Genomic DNA, 24,264 nt, shown 5'->3' with positions numbered 1-24,264 from the left:
CTCTTTTGTTTCAGGAAAGGTACTTTGTTGGACGTGGTCTCTATGAAAAACCTATGGACTATGCAAGGTTAGCAAAATATTATCAGTTTTGTTTTCTTCACTACACACTAAACCCAGCAACTTATGTTTGAAAGATTCTACAAGAACACTAGTCAAAGATCAACTGACCTGAGATCTGAATTAGTACTGACCCAAAAATATTGGTTTAGAATTAGCCAAACCCATTTTTGATCCTGAAGACAAGAAAATTATCTTATTTTAGGTAATAATAAAAATTTAAGAAAATTTCAGCTTGGATTTAGTATAGTTTACACTTTTGCTTTTTGTCCTACTTCTAGCATAGTTCAAAACTACGGTTTCGAAAGTAGTCACAGTCTATGTTACCTGGAACGTCATACGGTTGGGGACGTGGGACAGAAACGTGTACGCGGGATGCTATCCAAGGTGACTCCGGAGTGATGGATATTTTTTGGTTTTATAATTTACTCTAAATAATTAGTTTTAAGAATTGAAATTAAAGAAAAATAGTACTTCTGAAGTATTAATAGTAAAAAAAGGAAAGTAAAAGTAAAAGCAAAATAAATTGTTATAATACATTAAAAATATAAGGAGAGACAAAGGACACATGATGTTCATCTACCAGCACAAGGAAAATTAAGTAGAACAAGTTTAATACCGTAAAAGGAAAAATAAAGAATGTCTCCTTAGTGGGCTCTATACTTTATCTCTTATTTTTAATTAAAACTATCAACCCAACAGAATTGGACTTTTGTAAACCTAGTTTTAAGTTGCGGATTCCACTTTTCTCTCCTCTCCATTAAAGCCAGAGGTAAGCTCCTTGTTTCTAATTTTTTTCTCTTAGTTTCTCTGTTAAAAACAAGCTCCACTCCATAAGTTCTCCATTGGAACGAATGGGGGTTGCTAGCAATCTAGGTCGCATTTGACCCACGATTTGAGACGAGCATTTTGCAAAAGAGATTTTGTTGTCATTGCGGATGATTTACGGTCAATGCGGCCTATATTTCGATCGTCGTAAAGTCAAAAAACTTTATGATACAGTTGCGATGCAGTGATGCATCCTTGTTTTTGTACTTTGACTCCTAGGCTCCAAGACCTTTTTGCTCTTCTGTAGGCTCTGTCATAAAACTAAGATGCATAAATCCTTGGAGTCGAGTGATGAGTAGCAAAACTCATTGCCCACTTACGGGGATGGCTTCTTTGACAATAAGTTATTTATTATTTAGTTTTGATGGTAGGATTAATTATTTTACCCTCAACATTCAATCAATTATTTTTAATTATGTTAAAATTCAATTCAATGTATAGTTATATATGATACTTCATGTCACACAATTAGTAACCTTAAAGTTGCATAAAGATTTTACCTTACACAAATGAGATTATCTTTTGGAATGATGTCCGACAATCAAAACTAAAGACAATGTACTTTCTTGGATGACATTTTTTATGTCAGAGTAGCTAATTTGTAAAGCTTGAACACTTGGTTATTGGGTTGGAAACGGTGTATGATTTTGATATATGATCTTGATATATGATCATAGGTTTTGGTGAGTCATGAGTATTAGATGATCATGAGTATTGTGCGCTTCATGTGTTTTTTAATTAAGAAATAATATCTGATCAAACTTGCTCAAACTTGCATAAAGATTTTACCTTACACAAATGAGATTATCTTTTGGAATGATGTCCGACAATCAAAACTAAAGACAATGTACTTTCTTGGATGACATTTTTTATGTCAGAGTAGCTAATTTGTAAAGCTTGAACACTTGGTTATTGGGTTGGAAACGGTGTATGATTGTGATATATGATCATAGGTTTTGGTGAGTCATGAGTATTGTGCGCTTCATGTGTTTTTTAATTAAGAAATAATATATGATCAAACTTGCTCCTCAAATTCGAATTTTTATAAGGGAACATAAGGCATTTGGTTTAAATTGTAAAATGTGTTGATGGATATAAATAATACTTATATGAAGTCTTGATCATGTTCATAGATGAATTTCTTTTAGTAAATTATAATTATTTATATGAGTACATAACTATTTACGAAAAGGGAAATTAATGATTGATAAGACAAGATTGCTCATGCTTAATCATTGATTATGGCTAATTGGCTATAAATGGTCATGATGAGAATAGTAAAGAAACTAGAAGGGGGAGAAAGATTTTAAAAATCGTTTTGAGTGGGAAGATATAATATTCTTTATATTTGATAAATATCACTTCCACAACATTTTCGCTACTCTTATCTTTCTACTACAATCATTTCGCATTCTAACCCTTTTGGTATGCCCACTCATCCATCAAAGCATTCATACTTTCGCTACTCTTATCTTTCGACTATAATCATTTAAAAAAGTCCTAGTAGCTCCGGTCTAATGGTTGTTTGATAAAACATAGCTGTTGACTTTAAGGGCTTACTTTAATTAAATGATATTCTACTAATCGCTCTCTATTTTTGCCACCCACACTTAATTCTATAGGTCACATCTTGTTGGATGTCTGATTACTCACAAATATGGACCCAATGTATTTAAAACATCCACTAGAAGAGATTTCTTTTCTTCTATCTTTATAGTGCCTCTCATTATCTCATTTGTGCTAAATTTACATTTCATGTACTCCGTTTTGCTCATACTTAATTTGTAACCTCTTGACTCCAACTCTTGTCTCCATCGTTCTAACTTAGCATTTATCCCCTCCTGTCGTCAGCAAAAAACATGCACCAAGGCACGTCTTCTTGTATCTATCGATTTGTCTCATTTAGGACTGCCGCGAAAAAAAAAGGGGGCTTAGGGCCAAACCTTGATGAAGGTCAATTGTGATTGGAAAATATTCTGTTGCCCCTCCACATGTCCTAACATTCGTCTTTACTTCTCGATACATGCCTTGCACTATATTAATGTATCTCTTGGGGATGCCCTTCTTTGTCATTGCCTACCAAAGTACTTCTCTTGGTGCCTTGTCGTATGCCTTTTACAAGTCAACAGAAACCATGTGCAAGTCTTTTTTGGTACCTCTATAATACTCCATCATTTGTCTTATGAGATGAATTGTTTCAATTGTAGATGTCCCTAGCATAAATCCAAGCTAGTTCTCTGATATTGATGTACATCTGCGCATATGTATCTTTATCACTCTTTTCCATAACTTCAGAGTATGATTGATGAGCTCTATTCCTTGATAGTTAGAGCAAACTTAGACAACTCCTTTGTTCTTATAAATCGACACTAGAGTTCTTTTTCTTCAGTCATTGGTCATCTTGTTTGTCTCCAAAATCTTGTTGAATAGACGAAGTCCTGCCAATTGTCCTTAGGCATCTCTATACCTCAATAGGTATACCATCTGGCCTAACTCGTTTCTTTGGCTTCATTTTTTTCAAAATGCTGTCCATCTCCGATTTTTTGTATTCTTCGCCTAAATTCTTTTTTCATCTAAGAAAATGATTTTTGTGTCCCCTACAACATGCCCTTGTTCTTCTTTAAATATCTCATCAACATACTCTCTCCATCGATCCTTGATGTTCTCGTCTTGAACTAGAATGTTCTTATCCTTATCCATAATACGCTTCACACTTATGTAATTAGTTTTTGCTCGTCTCCTTTTTGCCATCCTAGATTTATCTTTTTCTCCTTTTGTAGAATCTAGTTCGTCAAACACCTCTTTAAAAACTTTTAATTTTGCTTCGCTGACAGCTGCTTTTGTCTTGGTTTTGAATTCCTTATAATACATGTTTTCGCACTTTAAGTACTAATAGCGATAATGGATTCTATAAAGCATAAAACAACACGGGTACTATAAGCATCATCTACGTGGCTTCGTAGTTTTCTTGTTCTGTTACTTCCGGTGTTTCATATGCCTTTTAGTTTTTCTTTTGTCAATTTCTAGTGGTGATGCTCATTATTATTGTTGAAGTCCTTTCGAAAGTTGTCCCTTGATTTGAGTTGTATGGAAGAATGACCGTGAAATTTTTATTTCTCGTCGTCAATACGCTGTTTTTTGCATAATACATATAAATATGCCCTGGGGTATTTGCAACTTGATTGAGCTTTGTTTCTTTTTGATGATAAATTTTATTTTATCTTAAAGAATTACCTTTTAAACTTGTGCAGATATGTACTCTTTTGGTTGGTGATCTTTGCATGTAAATTTACTTTTGCCTATTTTCTCCAGGTTAGTGACTTCGTCCTTTAGCTTTTTTACGTTTTTTTTTTATTTTTTATTTTCTTATTTAATTGACTGTTATACTGTTAAATCTTATAAAGTGAGAATCTTAGCTTCCAGGAAACTATGGTCATTTAGACTTCTAATTAAATTTATCCACCACCACTATAACACCCCAACCGAGAAGTTTGGGGTAATTAAATTAAGAATGGAACCCCAACACCTTTGTTGGAAGGTAGGAACTCTAATATTGAGTTTCATTATCATTTTTTACGTCATTGTTTTAAAAAAAATTGTCTATTGCATCTTTCTTGTTTGTGAATTTCATGTGGTGTAACGAAGCAAAATGTTGCAGATTAAGCCCTTGGTTACGCCTACAAAAATTATTGTGACACTTCCTTCTATTCAATACTCATGGCATGATTTCTTCTCTAAGAGTAAGACTAAATAATGCATTTCTTGTGTTGTATGTGTAATTCAATTGTAAAGCAGATTTTATTCAGAGTGGAATCTTCTAATAGGTTGCTCTATAAGCCTTTTAGTTTCTGATGCATTCCTTGTGATATAATTTTCAGATAATCATAATGCGCTGACTGTAGCTAGTCTTTGGGCACCTGTCATTGCTGTAAGCTCTCTTGATAACTTGTTCACTTGTTATTACTTCTTTTTGTTTCGTTTGGTGTGGGTTTGGGAGAACAGAAAGGTGAAAGGGGCTATCCTGCCTGGTAAGTTGCAATATGTAACTTTATTTACAAACACAAGAAGTGTGTTGCCTTTTCCATGCAGTGGAGAAATGCATTTTTCTGTATAAGTTATTTTGCGTAAGTTGAGAGTTGATTGTAGGCTACTCACCGATAAACTTGAACATTAGCAACACTAAAAGAGAAGAACTGTATGCGGGAGATTTTTGTTTTTCTTTTAAAAAATATATCTTGATATAATGGATGAGGAATGCCTTTTTAAATCAAAGAACCGATCTACATTGCAATTCCTCCATTCATTTTTACATAAATTAGATAAAAGACAATGAGCGAAATAACCACTTTCCTTTGCCCCAAGAGAGGCAAGAAATTTCACTTCATCTCAAAACTAGGGAGAAAATGATCCTTCAAACTTCCATCCCAGCCAAAGTGATCATAAAGCAGCATAAGAACAATTTGTCCACAACTTCTTGAATTCACTGTCATATCCAAATCCAAGATGGCTGATTTGAAGAAATTCTCCTATCTTCCTTGAGGGAACTCAATCTTCGCCATTTATTTCAAAGAGTCTCTGCCATGACTTTCTTGCCATTATACAACATAAGCATAGTGTTAAGCTTCCCTTGGGAACTAACCATATAAATGCTCTAACCTTTAGTGCAATCTTCACACTCCAAACTTTTCTGGATAAGGGAATAGAAGGTAGTCGAGGGAGGGGAACCATACAAAATAAAAGGAAGTACACGAGAAGTATCTAGATTGATCAGGGGTCCATACTCTAAAGTATGAATATTCTGGAGTATGTCTAAAATTTTAACCATAGATTGCCAATCTCTCACTTGGGTTTCATTCCTAAAGGAAAAATTCCGGCTCAATTGATTATCCTCCTCACAGAAATTCATATATTGGAGCTTTATGTTTAAAGGAGAGATGAAATAATTTAGGAACATAGAGTAAAAATGCGGTAACGGGAGTGATATGGTACACCTACTGTTGCTTTTCTATTGTTCTATTAATGTAGCTTTTCTATTTGAATTGTCTTCAACATTGTGATGAATCAATATTCACATATGAGGGGTAGAGTATTCTTTTAATGAGTCTAGAAAAGGAATATTGTGTATCCAAGTTAGCTATAGATATGATGATGTAATAATTGGTTAGGCTATGCAATGATTATAAAATGAATTCTTCCTCTTAAACTCCTCTTTCCCTACTCTCTTATTTTTAATCTGCATTTTTTGTTCCTTTTATCCCTTTACTCCCTCTTAACTCTAATCTTCATTGCTTATCATATTAGCGATTAGCGAGTTCATTACAAACATACCCTGTTCTGACTGTTTTCTGTTAGAATTGACTTATGTTTTTTTTATTGATGTACAGATTTATCTAATGGATATTCACATATGGTACACACTTTTGTCGGCCCTTGTTGGTGGTGTTATGGGTGCTCGAGCTCGACTAGGCGAGGTAATTATTGAGATCCCTGTGTACTGTAAGTTATTGGGAGTAAAGTTTGTTGACTCCTTACGTGTATCCATTGTTTTAACATTCCTCAAATTCGTATTAAGTTTTCTTGTTTATTTATTTTTCGATTTTATTTTTCCTCTCTATTATGTTGCTTTGGTTGCAGATACGCTCAATCGATATGGTGCATAAACGTTTTGAGAGCTTCCCTGGAGCCTTTGCGAAAAATCTAGCATCTGCGAGGACAAGAAGGTATGTTCTAGCATTCTGATGGTGTACATGATATAGTGCTATAGTTTAAAGATTTGACAGATTATGTGAGTGTACGTCTGTGTGTGTGGTTTTCTGGTATAGATATCCTGTTTAAACCATTGGATCCCCGCCACAAATCAGTAAGGATTCATGTTGTAGCCTGTAGGCAACAGGTGGTGAAGGGCTCTTTTTTTTTTTAAACTGGAAAGCGACAAACAATGCAAAAAATAAAAACATAATCAAAGAATTAAAGTTGAATAAGGAATCAAATTTCACCGTGCAAAACTACACAACTAGACCAAAATGTAGCAAATGAAGAATATAGAAGCAGTAGTTTTGGGGGGTGGGGGGAGAAATTTAGGTTTTCTGTTTGTTTTTACCTTTTTTGATTTTGCAAGGTTTTTGACATTTAAAACTATCAAATTATCTATTTCTTTTTTCATATTGTTCCGGTTTTCTCGACGAAATACAGGGGTAAAGGTCACTGATTATGTTATAACTATAACTGCGGGTCATCAAGTGGATTTCTAAATTCTTGTGTCCATCATGTAGGAAACCAACAACCGTAGGGTTTTCATATAAATTTTGCAGATAAACAAATATAAGGTGAAGATCAATGAAATATAGAGACAAATTTTGTTGGAAAAGTATTGCGAGGAATGTAGGCTATTGTTTACAAGAACTGTCCATGTTTCTCTTATAGTGTCTTGATATCTGTCTTCAAATTTCTCTCGCATTGTTCTCATGTAATTTATGTTTTTCGGGTATTGTGCAGAATTCCTTTTGATCAGCAAAATCCTGAGGTACATTGATGCATACGCATTTCAACTTCATCATTTACTTCAGTAAAAATTGTATAAAAGCCAATACCCCTTTCTGTTGAAAATAAAAGCACACAGATGACATATAATTCTTATTTGCTTGCTTCGTTCATATGCCTGTGTTTGTCACTAAGGGGACTTTATAGTATGCAGGATATTTACTAAAACCACGTTTTTCTATGGCTCTGTTCTATGTAGCACTCCTATGTACAAAAAATAAATTTATTACTCTAAATTGGCCTTTTCCTTTTTGGTAGAATTCTCTATCAAGAAATATGGAAAAAAAAATCCACCTGATGAAAATCGCTGGGCCCCTCTTAGGAGGAAGCAGCTTATACACTAACTTTTTAAGTGTATTTAAAATAAAATTCCTCTAGTGCAAATGACAGGAAACCGTTAGTGTTGGTTTAGTAATAGGCAATGTTTGAAGAATGCATTAGTTAAAAAGTGGAAGGTTGAAACTTCGAGGGGTTTTGAAGAGGAAGAAGTTGGATGACTCAATTATAGGAGTGAAGAATATATTAAAAAAATAAGCATTTGAAAGAGCTTATATCAATAGATAGGGATCAATGGAGGAGGAGAGTACATGTGGATAATCATTGAAACTAGTTTTCTTAGTTGTAGATTAGTATTAAATTGGGTCAAATAAAGTCCAATATTTGCTATCGACAATCTTTCATATTGATTTTCTTTTGTTCTCGTAGCTGGTCCCATATATTGTGATTACGTACGTTATTCTTGTTAATATCTATATACTTATCAAGATACAAGGCCAACCATCTGATATGTGTACCATTCATCCAGAGAACACCCGTATATTTTGATTTAAACTTTTTATTTAAAGTTACGACTTACAAGAGTTAGAGTTGTCTCTAATTTTTTTCTTAAACAATCTCCTTGATTGTGGTCATTATGTCCATGTTGAAAATGCGATTTCTTTATATTTATGTTTCTGGATTTATGCTGAAATCAAAATATTAGTTTGCGTTTATTGTCTACTTGGGTTTAATATTTTCGTGGGGTTTTCAATAAGTGAATAAAGGCTATACTACTTTTGTAATATTTTAGGTTATTCCCTTTTCTGTTTTCTTTATAAAACAGAAAAAGATAAACAATTTGTATTTTATTAACATTACCCAATGGAAGATAAAAGCTATGTTACCCATGCACGTCATATATGGCAGACGTATCCGTGTCGACATGACACAAACATGGATATGAGCACAAAATTCGACGAAATCTGACCGTTCGCCCTCACACATTTGAGTTGAAAGCTCAGTGTGCTTTTACTACATTTTTTCCAGCAAGACCTCGTCTTTTTTCATTTTTTCTGGTTGCTTTTTCAAGTTTTTTTTTTGTGGAGGAAAAGTGAGTAGGATGACACTCTTTTGTTTCTATTCTTTACTTTTTAGTTTTATAGCCTTTACTTCCTCACTACCATGTGATTTCAAATGTGTTTCCTTTCTGATTTAAGAAAATTAAGCACCTCTCTTAATTTCAAAAAGTGTGCCTTTAAGAGAAGTCCTAAAAAAATTGCCTTTTTTTTCTCACTATGATCAACAAGATATGTAAGGTGTGCGCCCTTTTGTGTATTTTTTGCGCCCTGTGCTTCTATTGCTTTTTGCGCTTTTGGCATTTTTAGGGATAAACTATTTAAATAAACTGTCATAGAGCAATTAGACAAAAAACATTTTCGAAGAGACATGAAGAAAATGAAGAGGGATTTCTCTTGTTTTCACTGAGAGATAACGAAAAAAGGAAAATTGATGATTTGTTTGGAATCCGGTACTATTAGGTAGCTTTCCTTTTTGTTTTCTGTTTTTTCTCTTTTATAATTTTCTTTCTTCTTTCTTATAGATATCCTTTTTTTTAAAAAATTTTTTTTTTATACTTTGAGATTCATTATCATTTTTCTTTTCTTTCTTTGGCTTCTTCTAGTTCTTTTCTTATAATTTTTTTTCTTCGATTCTTTGTCTTCATTCTGTTGGTTTTTATGTTAATTTTCGTTATTTTTTCTTCCAGTTGTCTTTGATGTATCCATCTTTTTTATGTTCTTATTGAATAACAATGTGATAAGAACCAGATATAAAACAATTAGACGTAATTCCTTAGAATGTGGGTTTAAAAAATATCCTATTGTGCCAATTTACATTATTTTAGCGGCTTAGTAAAATGACAACAAATGTTTTGGATCTTTATGCAACAATAATATGAAGGAAAATTTGCTCAAAATAATCTTAACTATCACTCATTGGCCAAAAATAATCCCAACTATCACTTTTTTTTTTTAATAATCCCAACTATGACTACATTTTGTTCATAGCATACCCATCCCCTTTATTACCTACTACAATCAGTTACAATTGTGCTGTTAAAACCCACCCCTTCCAGCTATTTAAATCTTTCTTCTTCTTCCCCATTACTCCTCCCTTCATTGATGAACCCTAAAACCCCCAAATAATTAAAATGAAAATTAGAAATTGTTAAAACTTTATATCTCCAACATCTTCCAAATTCCTCCAAATTCAGATAATCTTCCCCCAAAACTAATGAATTATGCTTGTTCTTCTAAGTTTTCAAACCCCAAATCTAAGGGTCCACTTTATGGAGGAACCTTGACTTGCTACCATGGTGTTCTCATGGTTCATCTTGTTTGTGATTGTATTTCTTCTTAGTTTGCATTGTAGAAGTTTGTTTGATGTAATTGCAATCAATGTACTACAATGCATTATCAATATAGATGTAATTGCCATTAGTCTTGGACCAACATTTCATTTGAGTTCAATCAACATTTCAATACTGCAAAAATTCCATTAGCATTACATAAAAGCTGTCATAATACTAAGACCAACAATCCATTATAATTACATGGAAACAAACATAGAAGCTGCCATTAATCTAAACCGAAAGATTTGTTTTTTGGGTTACAAATTTGATTTGGGGAGGAAGAGATTTGGGAAGGAATTAGGTATGAAATTATGGAGGGAATTAATGGGGAAGTAGTTGAGTATTGAATTGAAGGGGAAGATTGAATTCAAGAGTACAGTAAAACAAAAAAAAGAAAAAAGAAATTAAATTCATTTTGACCTGTTGTAACCGGTAACAAGAGGGAGGGGTATGCTATGAACAAACTGTAGTCATAGTTGGGATTATTAAAAAATAAGTGATAGTTGGGATTATTTTTGGCCAATGAGTGATAATTGAGATTATTTTGAGCAAATTTTCCTAATATGAAAGTCAGTGTTTTAATTTTCAAATATGCTATAGAATTATATTATAAGTTTTTGCCTTGTGACTTTTTTAAGCTCCAACACTCTCCTTTACCTCGATTGATGCACCTTACTCTTAGGCTCTGACACCCTTGTGCACCTCAATTCATGCGCCTTGGCCTTTCTTAAACTAAGAGACCTCTATACAACTGTTATTTCAAAAGAAAATTTTTACAACTTTTGTTTTGTAACCTTTTTATTTGGAGTAGGTTGCGTACCTAGTGGGGTTTTGATACACAATCTACGAGTATGTACAATTTACATTAGAATTAGTCTATATTATATATATTTTAGACGGATCATATATATTTTAGATGGGTATTTTTTTTGTTAGTACTTAAAATTAGTGAAGAAGTTTTTATATGCTAGCCATTAGAAAACAAATCCAACTTTGGCTAAAAGGACAAATCTATCAGTGTAAGATGCATATTTGACTTCTGCTTTCCCAAAAGCAATGGTCTTATGGATCGAGTTTGTACGGAACCTTTGGTTTGATAAAATAATTGGAAATAAGATTATAGGAGGATCTGATAACCTTTGTGAATGTTTATAATGGAAAGCATCTATCTTACATGGCTTATGACACTTATGGTTCTTAGTATAGTCTCTTTGAGTATGTAAACTCCACCTGAATATTTGGTATTCCAAGATATTAATTGAGGAACTAAATACTTAAGAGATTGGTTGATGATAATTGGAATTGCAAACTTTATTCGGTTAGGACTGGTTTGTTATGAATCATTAAGTGAGCTAATTGGATCTAGAAGGGTTAAGGGACAGTATTCATAATCTATTGGTTCTGGCTGACAATTTTCTGTTTTATTTTGCGATTGAAGAAATGATCTGTCTGTGTAATTATAATATCAACTAAAATTGCCGTAAATAACTTGTTCTCTGAAAGAAATCTAATTAGTGATTTATTGTAGAATTTCAGATTCTATTTTTTTAATTTTTTTTATTTTAATAAAGCTTTAGTGAAGAGTTGTCAATGTATGTCGCTTGGGATCCTATATGTGGTATTTTATGTGTTCTATTCTATTCCTTGCAGTTCGCACAAGAGAATAACAAGACATATGCTGCCATTTTTGCTCCCTTCTGGAATGAGATCATTAAAAGTCTACGTGAAGAAGATTTCATCAGCAATCGGTATCAAATCAGCATGACCCTTTTCTTTTAAATTGGTTTCCAGCTTGCTAAAGTAGATTGGTCTATGCGGCATTCATGTGCCACATGGTTTTGAAACATTCTATTATGGATTTTCTTTTAGGGAAAAAGACTTGCTTTATATGCCTAGCAACACGGGTACACTTCCTCTTGTTCAGTGGCCTCTCTTTCTTCTGAGTAGCAAGGTTAATTTAAATGATTCCTTTACCCTTTTTTGTTTGTTCTGTTAGTGTTTGTTATTGCACCTCATTACAGCTGTTGATGTTGCAGATTCTGATGGCTATTGACCTGGCTTTGGACTGCAAAGACACACAAGCAGATTTATGGAATAGAATATGCAGAGATGATTACATGGCTTATGCAGTTCAAGAGTGCTATTACAGTATAGAGAAGATCTTACACGCCATAGTGGATGGTGAAGGGAGACGCTGGTATATTTTTCCTTCATGTTACCCCACTGTCACATTAGATTAAAACCTACCCGCGGGCCTAAAAATTTAAAAGCCTGCACATATTAGCCAACTCTTTTTCTTAGCCGACCTGCGACTTATTTATTTCTAATACTTTTTTTGTAAAAAGTCCACAGTTTCAACTATATATTTTAAAATTTGTTATCACGATTGCGATCGTGGAAATGGTTGCAATCGCGGTAACTGAATGGTGAAGCGGTAATGGGAATGATGTTGTTATCTTAACGCCTAAATATTGGTCGAAACAATAAGATATTCCTTTATACAACCCAAAACGCACATCTTTACTTGGAAAATGGTTTTTTTTTTTTTTTGAAAACCTTTACAACGCGGCCGGCGATCGCGTACCAGAGTGATGTGGTTATTGTAATGCCTAAATATAAGTTGAATCATAAGATATACCTTGATATGGCCAAAACACAGTTCTATTTACACCTTTAATACACGGGAAATATCAGTTCGTTTTTCTTGAAAACCGTTACGACGCGGTTGATGAAATGCGATGTAACCTTGTTTTTTACACTGTATGCTTTGCGACCTTTTTTTTTACACTATTAGTTCAGCAAGTTATTTCCAGCTATAAATAGAAAGGACTGATATTTTTGAGGTCCTTCATGGCTAGACTCTTTCTTCCTTTTATATGCAGAGGTTAGGTAGCTCCAAATTCTTTTTCTCTTTGTAGTAGAGGATGAAAATCTTAAATGTTAGATGTGGGGGTATGTTCTTTTGCACCAAAAGATTGGTCACCAAGACAAGGCTGTCGAAGGAGAGTCACGTTCATCTTTTAATGGATCTTTTCATGCATTGTCGACTGGGTAGTATGGAAATGAACTCTCCACAAAGGGTGCATGAGAGGATCCAAAACAACACTATCTTTGAAAGCATTTGACAGGTTCATGTTATATAAGGTTATTTTCTAGTGAGAATCCCAAGTCAAAAGCATTTGACAGGTTCATGTTAACTTTTACATCAAGTATATTATGAGATTTGAAAATTTAAGATTATGTAATAGGTTTCGCATTCTCTTAGTTTCTGTGTATGTAAATATTATTGTAGGGTTGAGAGGATCTACAGGGAGATCAACGATAGCATTAACGAGCGTTCACTTGTTATAACGTTGTCCTTAAAGAAGATTCCTCTAGTGCAGTCAAGATTTACTGCATTGACGGGTCTTTTGGTAAGTTTATGAATGTAAAAGGTAGTCTGTAAATCTATGATGTAGTGTGATTTTTACAGGCTAATTTCAATTTATGTAAGTTTAGATAAGGAATGAAACAACTGAACTCGCAAAAGGTGCTGCAAAAGCTCTCTTAGATTTCTATGAGGTGGTGACACATGATTTGCTGTCAACTGATCTCGGGTAATTTTTCTGTATAATCATGGCTTGAGTGATTCTACAATATTGAGAATCTTTGTATTGATCTTTTTATGATCCCATAGGGAACAAATTGATTCATGGAATATTTTGGCTAAAGCCAGAAACGAAGGCCGCTTATTTTCGCGGATAGAGTGGCCAAAGGATCCAGAAATTGTTAGTATAATATCCAATCATACAATTTGTTGTTTTTTCAGTATTTGTTGTAAAGATGACTTTAGTTTATCTTGTAATGAACTTCTATTTTGCAGAAGGAGCTAGTGAAAAGACTACACTTGCTACTTACAGTGAAGGATACGGCAGCTAACATACCAAAAAACCTTGAAGCTAGGAGGCGGCTAGAATTTTTTACAAACTCATTATTCATGGACATGCCTTCTGCAAAACCTGTGTCAGAAATGATACCTTTCTGGTAATTTGATATTTCTATTTCACAAAGGTAATTTGTACAGAAGCTGCTTACTCTTTCTAACAGGGTGCTTCCAATATTTTCCCTATCTTTCTGAACCAAATATGTCAGTGTATTCACTCCATACTACAGTGAGACGGTGCTGTATAGCTCTTCAGATTTACAAGTTGAAAATGAGGATGGAGTATCTATACTATTTTATCTTCAGAAGATTTTTCCAGGTTTTATGGGTTCCCGTTGCCACTTTTTTTCTTATTTGTGTATCTTGTACTTTTGTCACCTACTTCCCACACATCCCTGTAATCTCCTTTTTTTTTTTTTTTTTTTTTTTTTTTTTTTTTTTTTCTGCAGACGAGTGGGAGAATTTCTTAGAGCGGATCAATCAAGGAGAGTCCTCTGGAGATGTAGATTTTGAGGAAAGTTCTAGTGGTAAATTGGAGCTGCGTTTTTGGGTCTCATATCGTGGACAGACCTTGGCTAGAACAGGTCAGCCTTTTCTCTTGGAAAGGCGGCATCTCTTACTGTAATTGTTATTGTTGAACATATTCCAATTTCAAAACAGCAGTGGCAGAGTACTAACTCTTCATGCCTAAATGCAGTTCGTGGTATGATGTACTACAGAAGAGCATTAATGCTTCAAAGTTTCACAGAAAGGAGAGGATTGATAGGTATCATATCAAAGTTGATTTAAACTTGATGAGAAATATGTGTTGATGTATCATGTAGTTATGTTTTCGTTGGTTAGATGAGGGAAGTAGCTCCATAACGAATCAGTTAGCAAGCCCCGGGTTTGAGTTATCGAGTGAGGCACGAGCACAAGCAGATCTGAAATTTACTTATGTTGTTTCATGCCAAATTTATGGACAGCAAAGGCAAAAAAACCTTCCAGAGGCTACAGATATTAATTTGTTGCTACAGAGGTATTGTTGGAATCATAGTAGATCATAGGCTTGCTTCTATGTTAAATTTAATTTTTTGTTTGTATCGCAGAACATGTTCTCACATGATATGCTTTATTCTTTTGGATGCATTTCACATTTTCACTTTTAAAAGCACTCTATCGTTCGACATGCTTTTCTTCTAAAGGCCAAAAAGTATATAAATACAAACAGTAAAGTCCGATACAATATAGAAGAGGACAAGCTGTCCTTAGACACAAAGACATAAAGTATCAAGTAGCCCAATTCATTCAAATCTCTCAGCCGTATAACTCCAAAAGACGTCTTGCTGCTATAAGCCATGATCATGCAACTTAAGTTGCTTTGTTCCGACAACTAATAACATGTAACAAAAACTCCACGAAAATCGTGTGAGTTCTACTCCAACCGCACTGTCCTCTTTATTTTTGGGAACTATTTACATCGATATTTTTTGGTTGGAAAATTTTAATTACCCCAAAGGCCCAAACTAAACGTTCTCAAAATAAAAAAGGAAGTAAAAGCTTCTAGTAATTCTAAAACAATCGTAATCACAAATAAAATTGTAATCTGAGTGTGAGAAGGAAGAATCACATATTTCAAATTGTTCTAAAATTGAGAAATTAAATCTAAAACATGGAAAGATTTGACTTCTTTCCATCCTTTGGTGACATGGACAGTGGTGGATGGCATGGCAGTGGATGGCTGTGGATGACGGTGGATGGTAGTGGCCAAATGGCTATGGAAGATGACAATTGCGGCAAAGAATATTTGGGTAGAAAAAGTGAATCCAAATTTTAAGTGGGAGATTTACCCTTTTGTATAGTAGGGTAAATATTTACTCGTGATATGAGGGTAAAAGATTACTTTAACAAGAAGTATTTTCTTACAATCTAGGCCCGGAATTATTTTGCAAAACATTTTACTCCTTTTTGAAGGGTGATCTAGGCATGGCCTTAGTGGGACCTCTTTGCCTTATTGATGAACTTTACCATTAGAAAAGTTAAATATGTGTGGAGTTTTGTTAAAAAAAGAAATCATACAAGGAAAACAGCTGGAATATCCTTCGTTGAAGCTTCAGCATTTGCACTTATGTACTTGGTAAATCATGGGTCCTCTAATCACCTGTCATGAGTTTGCCTATGCAAGTTCCTAAGCACTTGAGATATAGATGTTCACGCAGAAATATTATTAGGTGAAGGCAAGAATAATGTTCTTAGGATTATGAAAATGATTGCAACAAGGATGCTCTGTCTTCTCAAGAGAAAAAATGTGTTGACCACCCAAATTTAATCTAGACCAAATGGGAAAAAGTGTGGAATCTTAATAAGATTATTTTGCAGGAACAATCATGGATAGTTCTGGCAGCACCCTGGGCATCCCAGCCATTTTTTACGCAGCCCATATAATTGATACTGAGGCTCAAGAAGTACAAGTTCATATCACTTCCCTTGCGGAGCAATAGATTTTGTAATTACTCAGATGAATTGACATACTAACTAGGAACATGCAAAAAATTGAACCTGAAATATCTAACCTGAAGCTCTACTGAACTACTGAATGAATACCTCTTGTCATTTACATTTCCAGTACCAGACATAGAAATATAACATTTAATTTAGCAACAGCCAGTTGAATCTTGAAAAGATAGATGGTACAGGAGAGTGGTTTACCAACAGTATTAAATTTGGAGTGATCCTCTTCATTGGAAAGTAGATCTTTTTCCACCAAGAGGAAAATCCAAATAACTAAGGCCAATATTGAATTTGACTTCTTACCCTTTCATATTCATTTTCAATTTTTCTAGGTTTATTGCTTTTTTTTGTTATGCAGATTTTGTGTTCAACCTATCAGCAAAAACATAATCATGTTTCTCTATCATGGATAGCATTTATATTTTTCTCATTGAGAAGTTTATCGTATTCACTATACCCCAAATGACATGTTTAAATTGGCTACAAATTGTCCTGCAGCATGGTTGTTTGACAGAATACTTGCACAAATTGTTATTTTCTTGTTACTGTATTTTTTTAAGTAGTACTTTACTTTTTCAGAAATGAGGCACTTCGGGTTGCTTTTATTCACCTTGAAGAAAAGGCTGGAGCTGATAATAACGTTATAAAGGAATATTACTCCAAGCTTGTGAAAGCGGACGTACATGGAAGAGATGAGGTAGAATACTAATGTTAATTTCTTATCACATATTTTCGAAAGTTTAAAAATGTCACGTAAGTGATGATCTGATGATCTTCTTGTTTAAACCTTTTATTTGATGCTTTCCAAAAAAATTTCTTTGGACAAGTTGAAAGAACCGATCCAAAAAGCCACCAGGTGTCCGTGTCGGATTGTCTTCAAGTTTTAACTCAATTACTCCACTCGAATCTTTCCTAGGTGGAATGTGCTCATAAATCCAGATTTCTTTATTTTAGTTATAGTTCTCTAGTGCATTTTCAATATGTTTTATCATGTTTACAGGAAATATATTCAATTAAGCTTCCAGGAGACCCAAAACTTGGTGAAGGAAAGCCTGAAAATCAGAACCATGCTATTATTTTTACACGTGGAGAAGCTATTCAAACCATTGATATGAATCAGGTAAATAATGATGATTTTGGGCCTTCCTGGGTATCTTTATTATTCTATATAGGTTAAATTTCTGAACAAAACAACTAATTTTTAGTTTTTTGTTTTATATCAAGTACAATTATAAATTTCCAAAACTTTGTGAATTTGCTTAATCTTTTTTGGTCAATCTCAACTTTGATAAGCATGCCTTTTGTTTCAGTCTTTAGCTAACTTGAACTTAAGTGTAGTTTATGAGAATTGAGAACCAAACTTTGATGAAGCTGAGACCACATTTTCAAGTGTAAGACACAATTATGGTTGGCGAGTCATGACTACACACTATAGTGTTTTCCTCATATCTTTCTTTTTAGTATTGCTATACAATCCTGCCAAACCTACATCTTGACAAACTGTTCCTGAAGTGGCAGACATGGACAAGTAAAGAAATAGAACCTAGATTATAAGAATCTTTTTACTTATAGAATTGTGGATAAAGGGGAATGAAGGAATAGGGAATTACATCTGCTTGGTAGATCGGGGAAGAAGGCGGCTTGGGAAAATGATGTAATAAATAGGAGGGACAGAGTATCATTCACAATCAATCGACACTTCATTCAACCTTTTATTCTAGAGATTGTGTACCTCTAGAAATCAAGTGGCCGTTTTGCGGTTAGTTGATCTTCAGATCTTCATGAATATAATAAATCAACCTATATTTCTGTAATTTTCAGCTGTGTGAGTTTCGTTTAGCTAGTTTGTAGGAATAGGTAATTGTTTCATGAGAGTAAAGCTTCAAATTTGTGCTGTTGGTCTTGGTTTCTGTGAATGTGATACAATACTTGATTGTATATCCCTGGAATCTTTCCTACACTTTAGTCTTTGTCTAGTCAAAGGTCTTGTTTGTTAATTTTACATCACTTCTTTTTATACTTAATTCCAAGTCGCCTTTCAAAAATTTGAATGAGATTGTCTGATGTGCTTTGTATTTTACATCACTTCTTTTTATACTTAATTCAGGACAATTACCTTGAGGAGGCAATGAAAATGCGCAACCTTCTGGAGGAATTTCATGCCAAACACGGTATACGCCCTCCAACTATTCTTGGTGTAAGGGAGCATGTCTTTACAGGAAGGTAAAACTGTTTCTTCTGCCTGTAGTGACACTTCTATTTTGTTTTTCCTTACCTCTTTCTAAACCATATCGTAAACTGCTGTGCAGTGTTTCTTCTCTTGCTTGGTTTATGTCGAATCAGGAGACAAGCTTTGTGACATTAGGTCAACGAGTATTGGCAAAACCTCTCAAGTGAGTTCTCATTGCTTGTTGATGAGTTTTGTTTTCGTGACAATTTTATCTTTTTGAAATTTGACGTGGCTTGTAAATCTGATGTATTTTAAATTGTCTTCCGTAATCCAAAAGAAACTTCTGAGCTTAATACAGATTATATGCACATGTGCCACTACCATTTCATGAATTGCAAATATTGCTTGTAGTATTGTGTGTTTGTATGAGAAAAATATCAAAAAGATGTAACCAGGATACACTAGAAACAGGGAATGTAATTACCTGACTTCCTGACTTGCTTGAATTCATACTTACTCGCCAGGTTTCTTTTGGGACTTCCCAGTTCCCTACAGGCATAACAGCTTCAGTAAATTCTTCAAGCTTTAAAAAAACTTTTTTAGGAAAAGATGTAGTACAAATTTACAATCTATGATAGTTTAAAAACATGTGCATATTTATTGATTGTTTTTATTTTTTTTTTATTTTTTTATATATATTTTCCATTCATCAGCCTGTTGAACTTGTAGCTGTGATATGTCAATTGTCACATTCAATTGAAACCTTATTTTTCCGCATTCATTATATCAAAAAAAGTTACAATCTAATGCACAAGCTTGCAGCTAGCTTAGATCGTGGAATAGACAAGTCTAGGATCCCATATTTATTCCCTCTCTTTTGCATGCCTTGTTGTCGTAATTCACTATCCGATATGTGATTATAATCAGAGTTCTAGTCCACTACTGTTGGGAGCTAAGGATACTGCCAACTTCTCTCTAAACGCATTGTTTTCCATCTTTGTCTACCTTTGTTGTGGCACTTCTATCTACAGAAACTTAACGTTTGAATTTTATAAACTTTTGATTTTACTGTTTTTTGAGTTTGAGTATATTTGAAGGATTGGTCATTCCATATTTATTGTCATGGTCAACTATAGACTGTAGTGTTTGGTCATTTTACTTTTATTGTCATGGTCTACTGTAGACTGTAGTATTGTCATGGTCTACTGTACATATAGTGATGAGGCTCTTCTCCTCCTATTTGCTCATACAGCTGAGGACTGTAAAATTTATCTGCTTATTGTGGTTATCATCTATTCTTACTTTTGACTCTGTATTTGTATAACAATTGGTGTCAAAAAAAGCAAGTGAAAAAAGAAGAGGTAATGGAAGACTTATCTCATCAATTTTCCTTATTTTAACGAGTAATAGCAAGAGTGATATATTTGAAAGACGCCTGAAGGTACCAAAAGGGTCATGCCCTTGTTCTATTATGATATATAGATTCTAGTAAAACAAGTAATGAATATATTTTAGAAAGTAAAACTTGATTCCAGCTATACAGTAGCCTGATCAATTTTAAACTTTAAACATCTACAGGAGAGACTATGCCCTCAAAAACTTAATGCTTTCTTCGTATCCATGTGCAGCTTCACCAAACTGTGAGCGAAGCTATCTTCTGTACTTCCAACAGTGAAACTTTCTTCTAGTTTTTCCTAGCTACAAATACATTTTTCATGTAGCAAGGCTGAACACAACACATTCAAAGCTAGTATTTAGAATAATTAATGAGAAAGATGACTAACTCACTCTATTTCTTTAAGATACAAACAAAAAAAACCTTCTGTAAAACTTGCTTTGCTTAGTAATGTATTTTGGTGGGATGGGAAAGGAGATGAAAAAAGGATCATTTGGTGGGTTAGCAAAAGGTGAACTTGACAATAAACAACTGGGAGCTGAAAATTGGTAATCTAGCATCTGAGAATTGCTCTTTACCTGGGAAATGGCTTTGGAGGTATCCTCAAGAAACGAATTCTTTGGATGTTAATTGACATAGGAAGTATTTTTTCCTAGGAGATAACTTCCCTCATAATAATCCTTGGAAGTCGATTTCTGTGTTTGGCAGCACATTGAAATTTGCAATTAGCACATGAAATTCTAGTTACCTAGGGGTACCTTGGTAATTAACTTCCTACAAGTTGTAGGAACTAACTTCCCCTTGGAATTTTAAATCTCTGTTGATTGCTATTCCAGCACAATCTGTTTTGGCATTTCCTAGGAAGTTCAAATCTCTATGCTAGCTGCTGTCAACCAAATGAGCTCTAAGATTATTAGAATTAAGTAAAGTTCACATTTTCTCTCTTGGGACATGGTGGTCAACCGGGCTTCTTCATGGACTAGTCCTTGAAAAACCATTTCATAGGTACATTCTAAATTCTTCGCTTTAACTAGACCTAAAATTGATTTGGGGGATTCTTTTTGCTAGGTGGGTGGATCCTCAACTTCTCAGTGGGTTGTTTCCTAGACTGTACCATCTCTCTTCCCTTCATTCAGCCTTGATAGTATATTTTTATTTTTGGAATAAGATGACTTACACTCCATCATGGTCCCTATTTCTTCTTCATCCCCCCTCTCCCCCCCTGATAGAGACTGAGAGACATATATTCCATCATGGTCCCTATTTCTTGTGCCTCTTTTGACTCTTAGTTAGTGAGTCCATCACAAAATAATGAACCTCTTTTGGCAGCTAATTTTATTTGGAAGGCTAGATTGCCTTCTAAGGTTAGGACGTTAGCTTGGCTTGTGGCTCTAGGCGAACTAAACACAATGGAAAATCTTCAGACCGTCGTGCCAAATTGGCTCTCAATCCTTATCAATTTATCTTGTGCCGTAAAAGTTAGGAGTTCAATGATCATTTAGTCATTCAGTGATTATGCAAGAGAAATGTGTGATAGACTCTTTCACATCAAAGAGAAATCTTGAATTGCTCCACATGTCTTTGTTATCCTTCATAAGCTTTGGAATATTTGTTTAATGGCTATCATTTGGTCCATTTTGTTAGAACTGAATCGTCGTATTTTCAGGAATGAAATAATGTGGTAGAAAATTATTTATTTAGCATCTTTATGGACGATAGCTTTGGGATTCTTAAATGATGTTTCTTTGAGAGATCTTTGACATGTGAACTGAGGGTTTTTTTGTTACTTTTTTATGGAAGGCACATTTTGCCCCTTTATGTGTACTTTCAATTTTTATCAAAATATTCTCTTCATCAAAAAATAATGTCATATGATCGTTATTTGAGGTCTCTCTTTGATGATTATATATTATCATTCCCATTCCTTAATAATCTACAAAGAAGGAAAAACTCCTCTTTCACACAAACTAAGTTAGAAGTTCTCGTCTTTAAAGTTTAACCTTATGTGTTTCATCCAGCATAATTTTGTAATGAACTGTTATTTTTTGTGGTGGGGTGTGGCTTTGGTAGAGGGTGTGTATGGGATGGGGTGGGGGTCTATGAAGGTAACGTTACACATATTTGTGGTATAAAGCAGAATATGAAATAGAAAACAATGATTTGTATTTTGTATAGAGGATAGTGAACTATTCGAGTTTTTCAACCAGCTCAAGGATCCCAAATGTGTAAACACATTACTTGTCTGTACATTACATGCTTCTCTCCCTTCTATATACAAGAGTGTGAGGATACCTCTCAGCAAAAATTTCTCTAACAAACTTAATGACAAAAACAGAAATATTCTCTAGGATTTTCTGGGTTTTTTTTATTACAACATACTGTCTTCTGATGATGAATAAAATAAGCACATCATCCAATGTTGAACTAAGAAAAAAGTGCATGTTTCATCTCTTTGCTATTCTTTACTTATTTAATACTTTTTATTTTTGAACTTGGTTAGCTAAACAGCGCACCAACAATTTGTTTCTCGCAGTCTGCAATGAACTGATATTAACAGTCTCCCCATTTACCACTTATTTTAGTTTTCCTTGCTAAAAATATTACAGGGTACGGATGCATTATGGACATCCTGATGTGTTTGACCGCATATTTCACATATCTCGTGGTGGCATTAGCAAAGCATCTCGTGTTATTAACATCAGCGAGGATATTTATGCTGGTACGTACAATTCTGGCATAGGTGCTTGTATTTCATATGCAGCTCATGCTTGATGGTGTATCCTATCCACCCTCTTTCCTATCCAATTAATTTGACTGCATTGCTGTGATATTACTCTTTTTAGAGTTAATTTTTGTCATGTTATTTTCTTTGCCACTCTTTTTAGAATGCTAGGCTTGTTAATTCTTACACTTAAATGTAGATGAATAAATTAGTTAAATTACATTCATTACTAAAGTTTAATATGAATAAAATTGTAAAGTAACATTTATCGTTGCATATGTATTGCAGAATTTCTTGTAAACTGGAACTAACAATTTGACTTAAGATGATTTGTGTTTCGTAATGTTGGGAGCAATGGGGAACACGTTCTTAATTGCAAACCATTTCATGTTCCAAGGTCTAGTGCTTTAGTTCATTCATTGAAAAATTAATTAGCTTTTATTATTGTAAATGGGTTTGATTTTCCTCACTATCTCCCTAAATTCCACATCAACATCATTAATACTAGAGTCTTAATCCCAAAAGATTGGGGTCAGCTACATAAACCAATATATCAGTTCCACAGGTCGTCTACATGGATTTTTCTTCTCCGTTCATTCCAATTCTACCATCATAATTTGTAAGATTCTCTAATTCATCTTCGTTCTTCCTTGCTCTCTTTTTAAGTCTCTTGTGCTGCAACTTTCTACCTTCCTTATTGGTTTGCTACTATGTCACGTTGTACATGTCCAAACTAACTTAAATGACTATCTTTCATCCTTTCCTCAATATTTGCACCTCCTAAACCCTTATATCTTTGTTTCAAATTTAATCCTTCAAGGTCTCCCTACTCATCCATTGAAGTATTCACATTTCCGCTATTTCTATCTTTCTACTATGATCCTTTCTAGGAGCCCAACATCTTGATCCATTTAGTTGTGTTGGTCTAACGACTCACGACTTTTTAATAAAACTTTACCTTTAACATGAAGGATACACCTCAATCACATAACATTCTTGTAGTCGCTCTTCATTTTTGCCATCCACACTTAATTCTATGGGTCACATCTTTTTGTCCCTAGTGCTCTTAAATAAGGACCCATGGTATTTAAAGCATCCACTTTGAGTGATTTCTTTTTCATTTAGCTTTGCATTTCGTTATCTCGTTTGTGCTAAAATTACACTCTATATACTCTTTCTTGCTCTAACTTATTTTGAAACCTCATGTTTCCAACTTGTCTCAATCACTCTTACTTAGCATTTACCTCTCTCTAGTGTCATCAACAAACAATATGCATTAAGGCACATCTTCTTGAATCTATTGAGTTATCTCATCTAGGCCCCCTGCAAAAAGAAAAGGGCTTAGGTTTGGGTCTTGATGAAGGCCAATTGTCCTTGGAATATCCTCTGTTGCCCCTCTCCATGGCTTAACATTCTTGTTTACTTCTTGATACATATCTTGCACTATATTGATGATTTATTGAGAATATCC

At 34.1% G+C, this 24,264-nt stretch overlaps 1 protein-coding gene across 1 annotated transcript in view; it reads left to right on the top strand.

The window, feature by feature from the left end:
* LOC130827139 (callose synthase 10) overlaps positions 1-24,264 on the top strand; it is a 59,866-nt gene that overhangs the window by 24,195 nt on the left and 11,407 nt on the right. Inside the window, exons 17-39 of the mRNA XM_057692777.1 lie at positions 15-67; positions 4,137-4,197; positions 4,544-4,625; positions 4,764-4,813; positions 6,270-6,356; positions 6,520-6,605; positions 7,381-7,408; positions 11,744-11,841; positions 11,963-12,044; positions 12,130-12,290; positions 13,386-13,506; positions 13,592-13,689; positions 13,770-13,860; positions 13,956-14,116; positions 14,225-14,334; positions 14,465-14,599; positions 14,713-14,781; positions 14,859-15,033; positions 17,085-17,202; positions 17,506-17,625; positions 18,613-18,728; positions 18,815-18,898; positions 22,678-22,790. Coding sequence (XP_057548760.1) covers positions 15-67; positions 4,137-4,197; positions 4,544-4,625; positions 4,764-4,813; positions 6,270-6,356; positions 6,520-6,605; positions 7,381-7,408; positions 11,744-11,841; positions 11,963-12,044; positions 12,130-12,290; positions 13,386-13,506; positions 13,592-13,689; positions 13,770-13,860; positions 13,956-14,116; positions 14,225-14,334; positions 14,465-14,599; positions 14,713-14,781; positions 14,859-15,033; positions 17,085-17,202; positions 17,506-17,625; positions 18,613-18,728; positions 18,815-18,898; positions 22,678-22,790 — 2,299 coding nt within the window. The remainder of the gene's footprint in view (positions 1-14; positions 68-4,136; positions 4,198-4,543; positions 4,626-4,763; positions 4,814-6,269; positions 6,357-6,519; positions 6,606-7,380; positions 7,409-11,743; positions 11,842-11,962; positions 12,045-12,129; positions 12,291-13,385; positions 13,507-13,591; positions 13,690-13,769; positions 13,861-13,955; positions 14,117-14,224; positions 14,335-14,464; positions 14,600-14,712; positions 14,782-14,858; positions 15,034-17,084; positions 17,203-17,505; positions 17,626-18,612; positions 18,729-18,814; positions 18,899-22,677; positions 22,791-24,264) is intronic.

The sequence above is a fragment of the Amaranthus tricolor genome, chromosome 11 (assembly GCF_026212465.1).
Source record: "Amaranthus tricolor cultivar Red isolate AtriRed21 chromosome 11, ASM2621246v1, whole genome shotgun sequence".
Taxonomy (NCBI): domain Eukaryota; kingdom Viridiplantae; phylum Streptophyta; class Magnoliopsida; order Caryophyllales; family Amaranthaceae; genus Amaranthus; species Amaranthus tricolor.
This window is presented reverse-complemented; position numbering and strand designations above follow the sequence as displayed.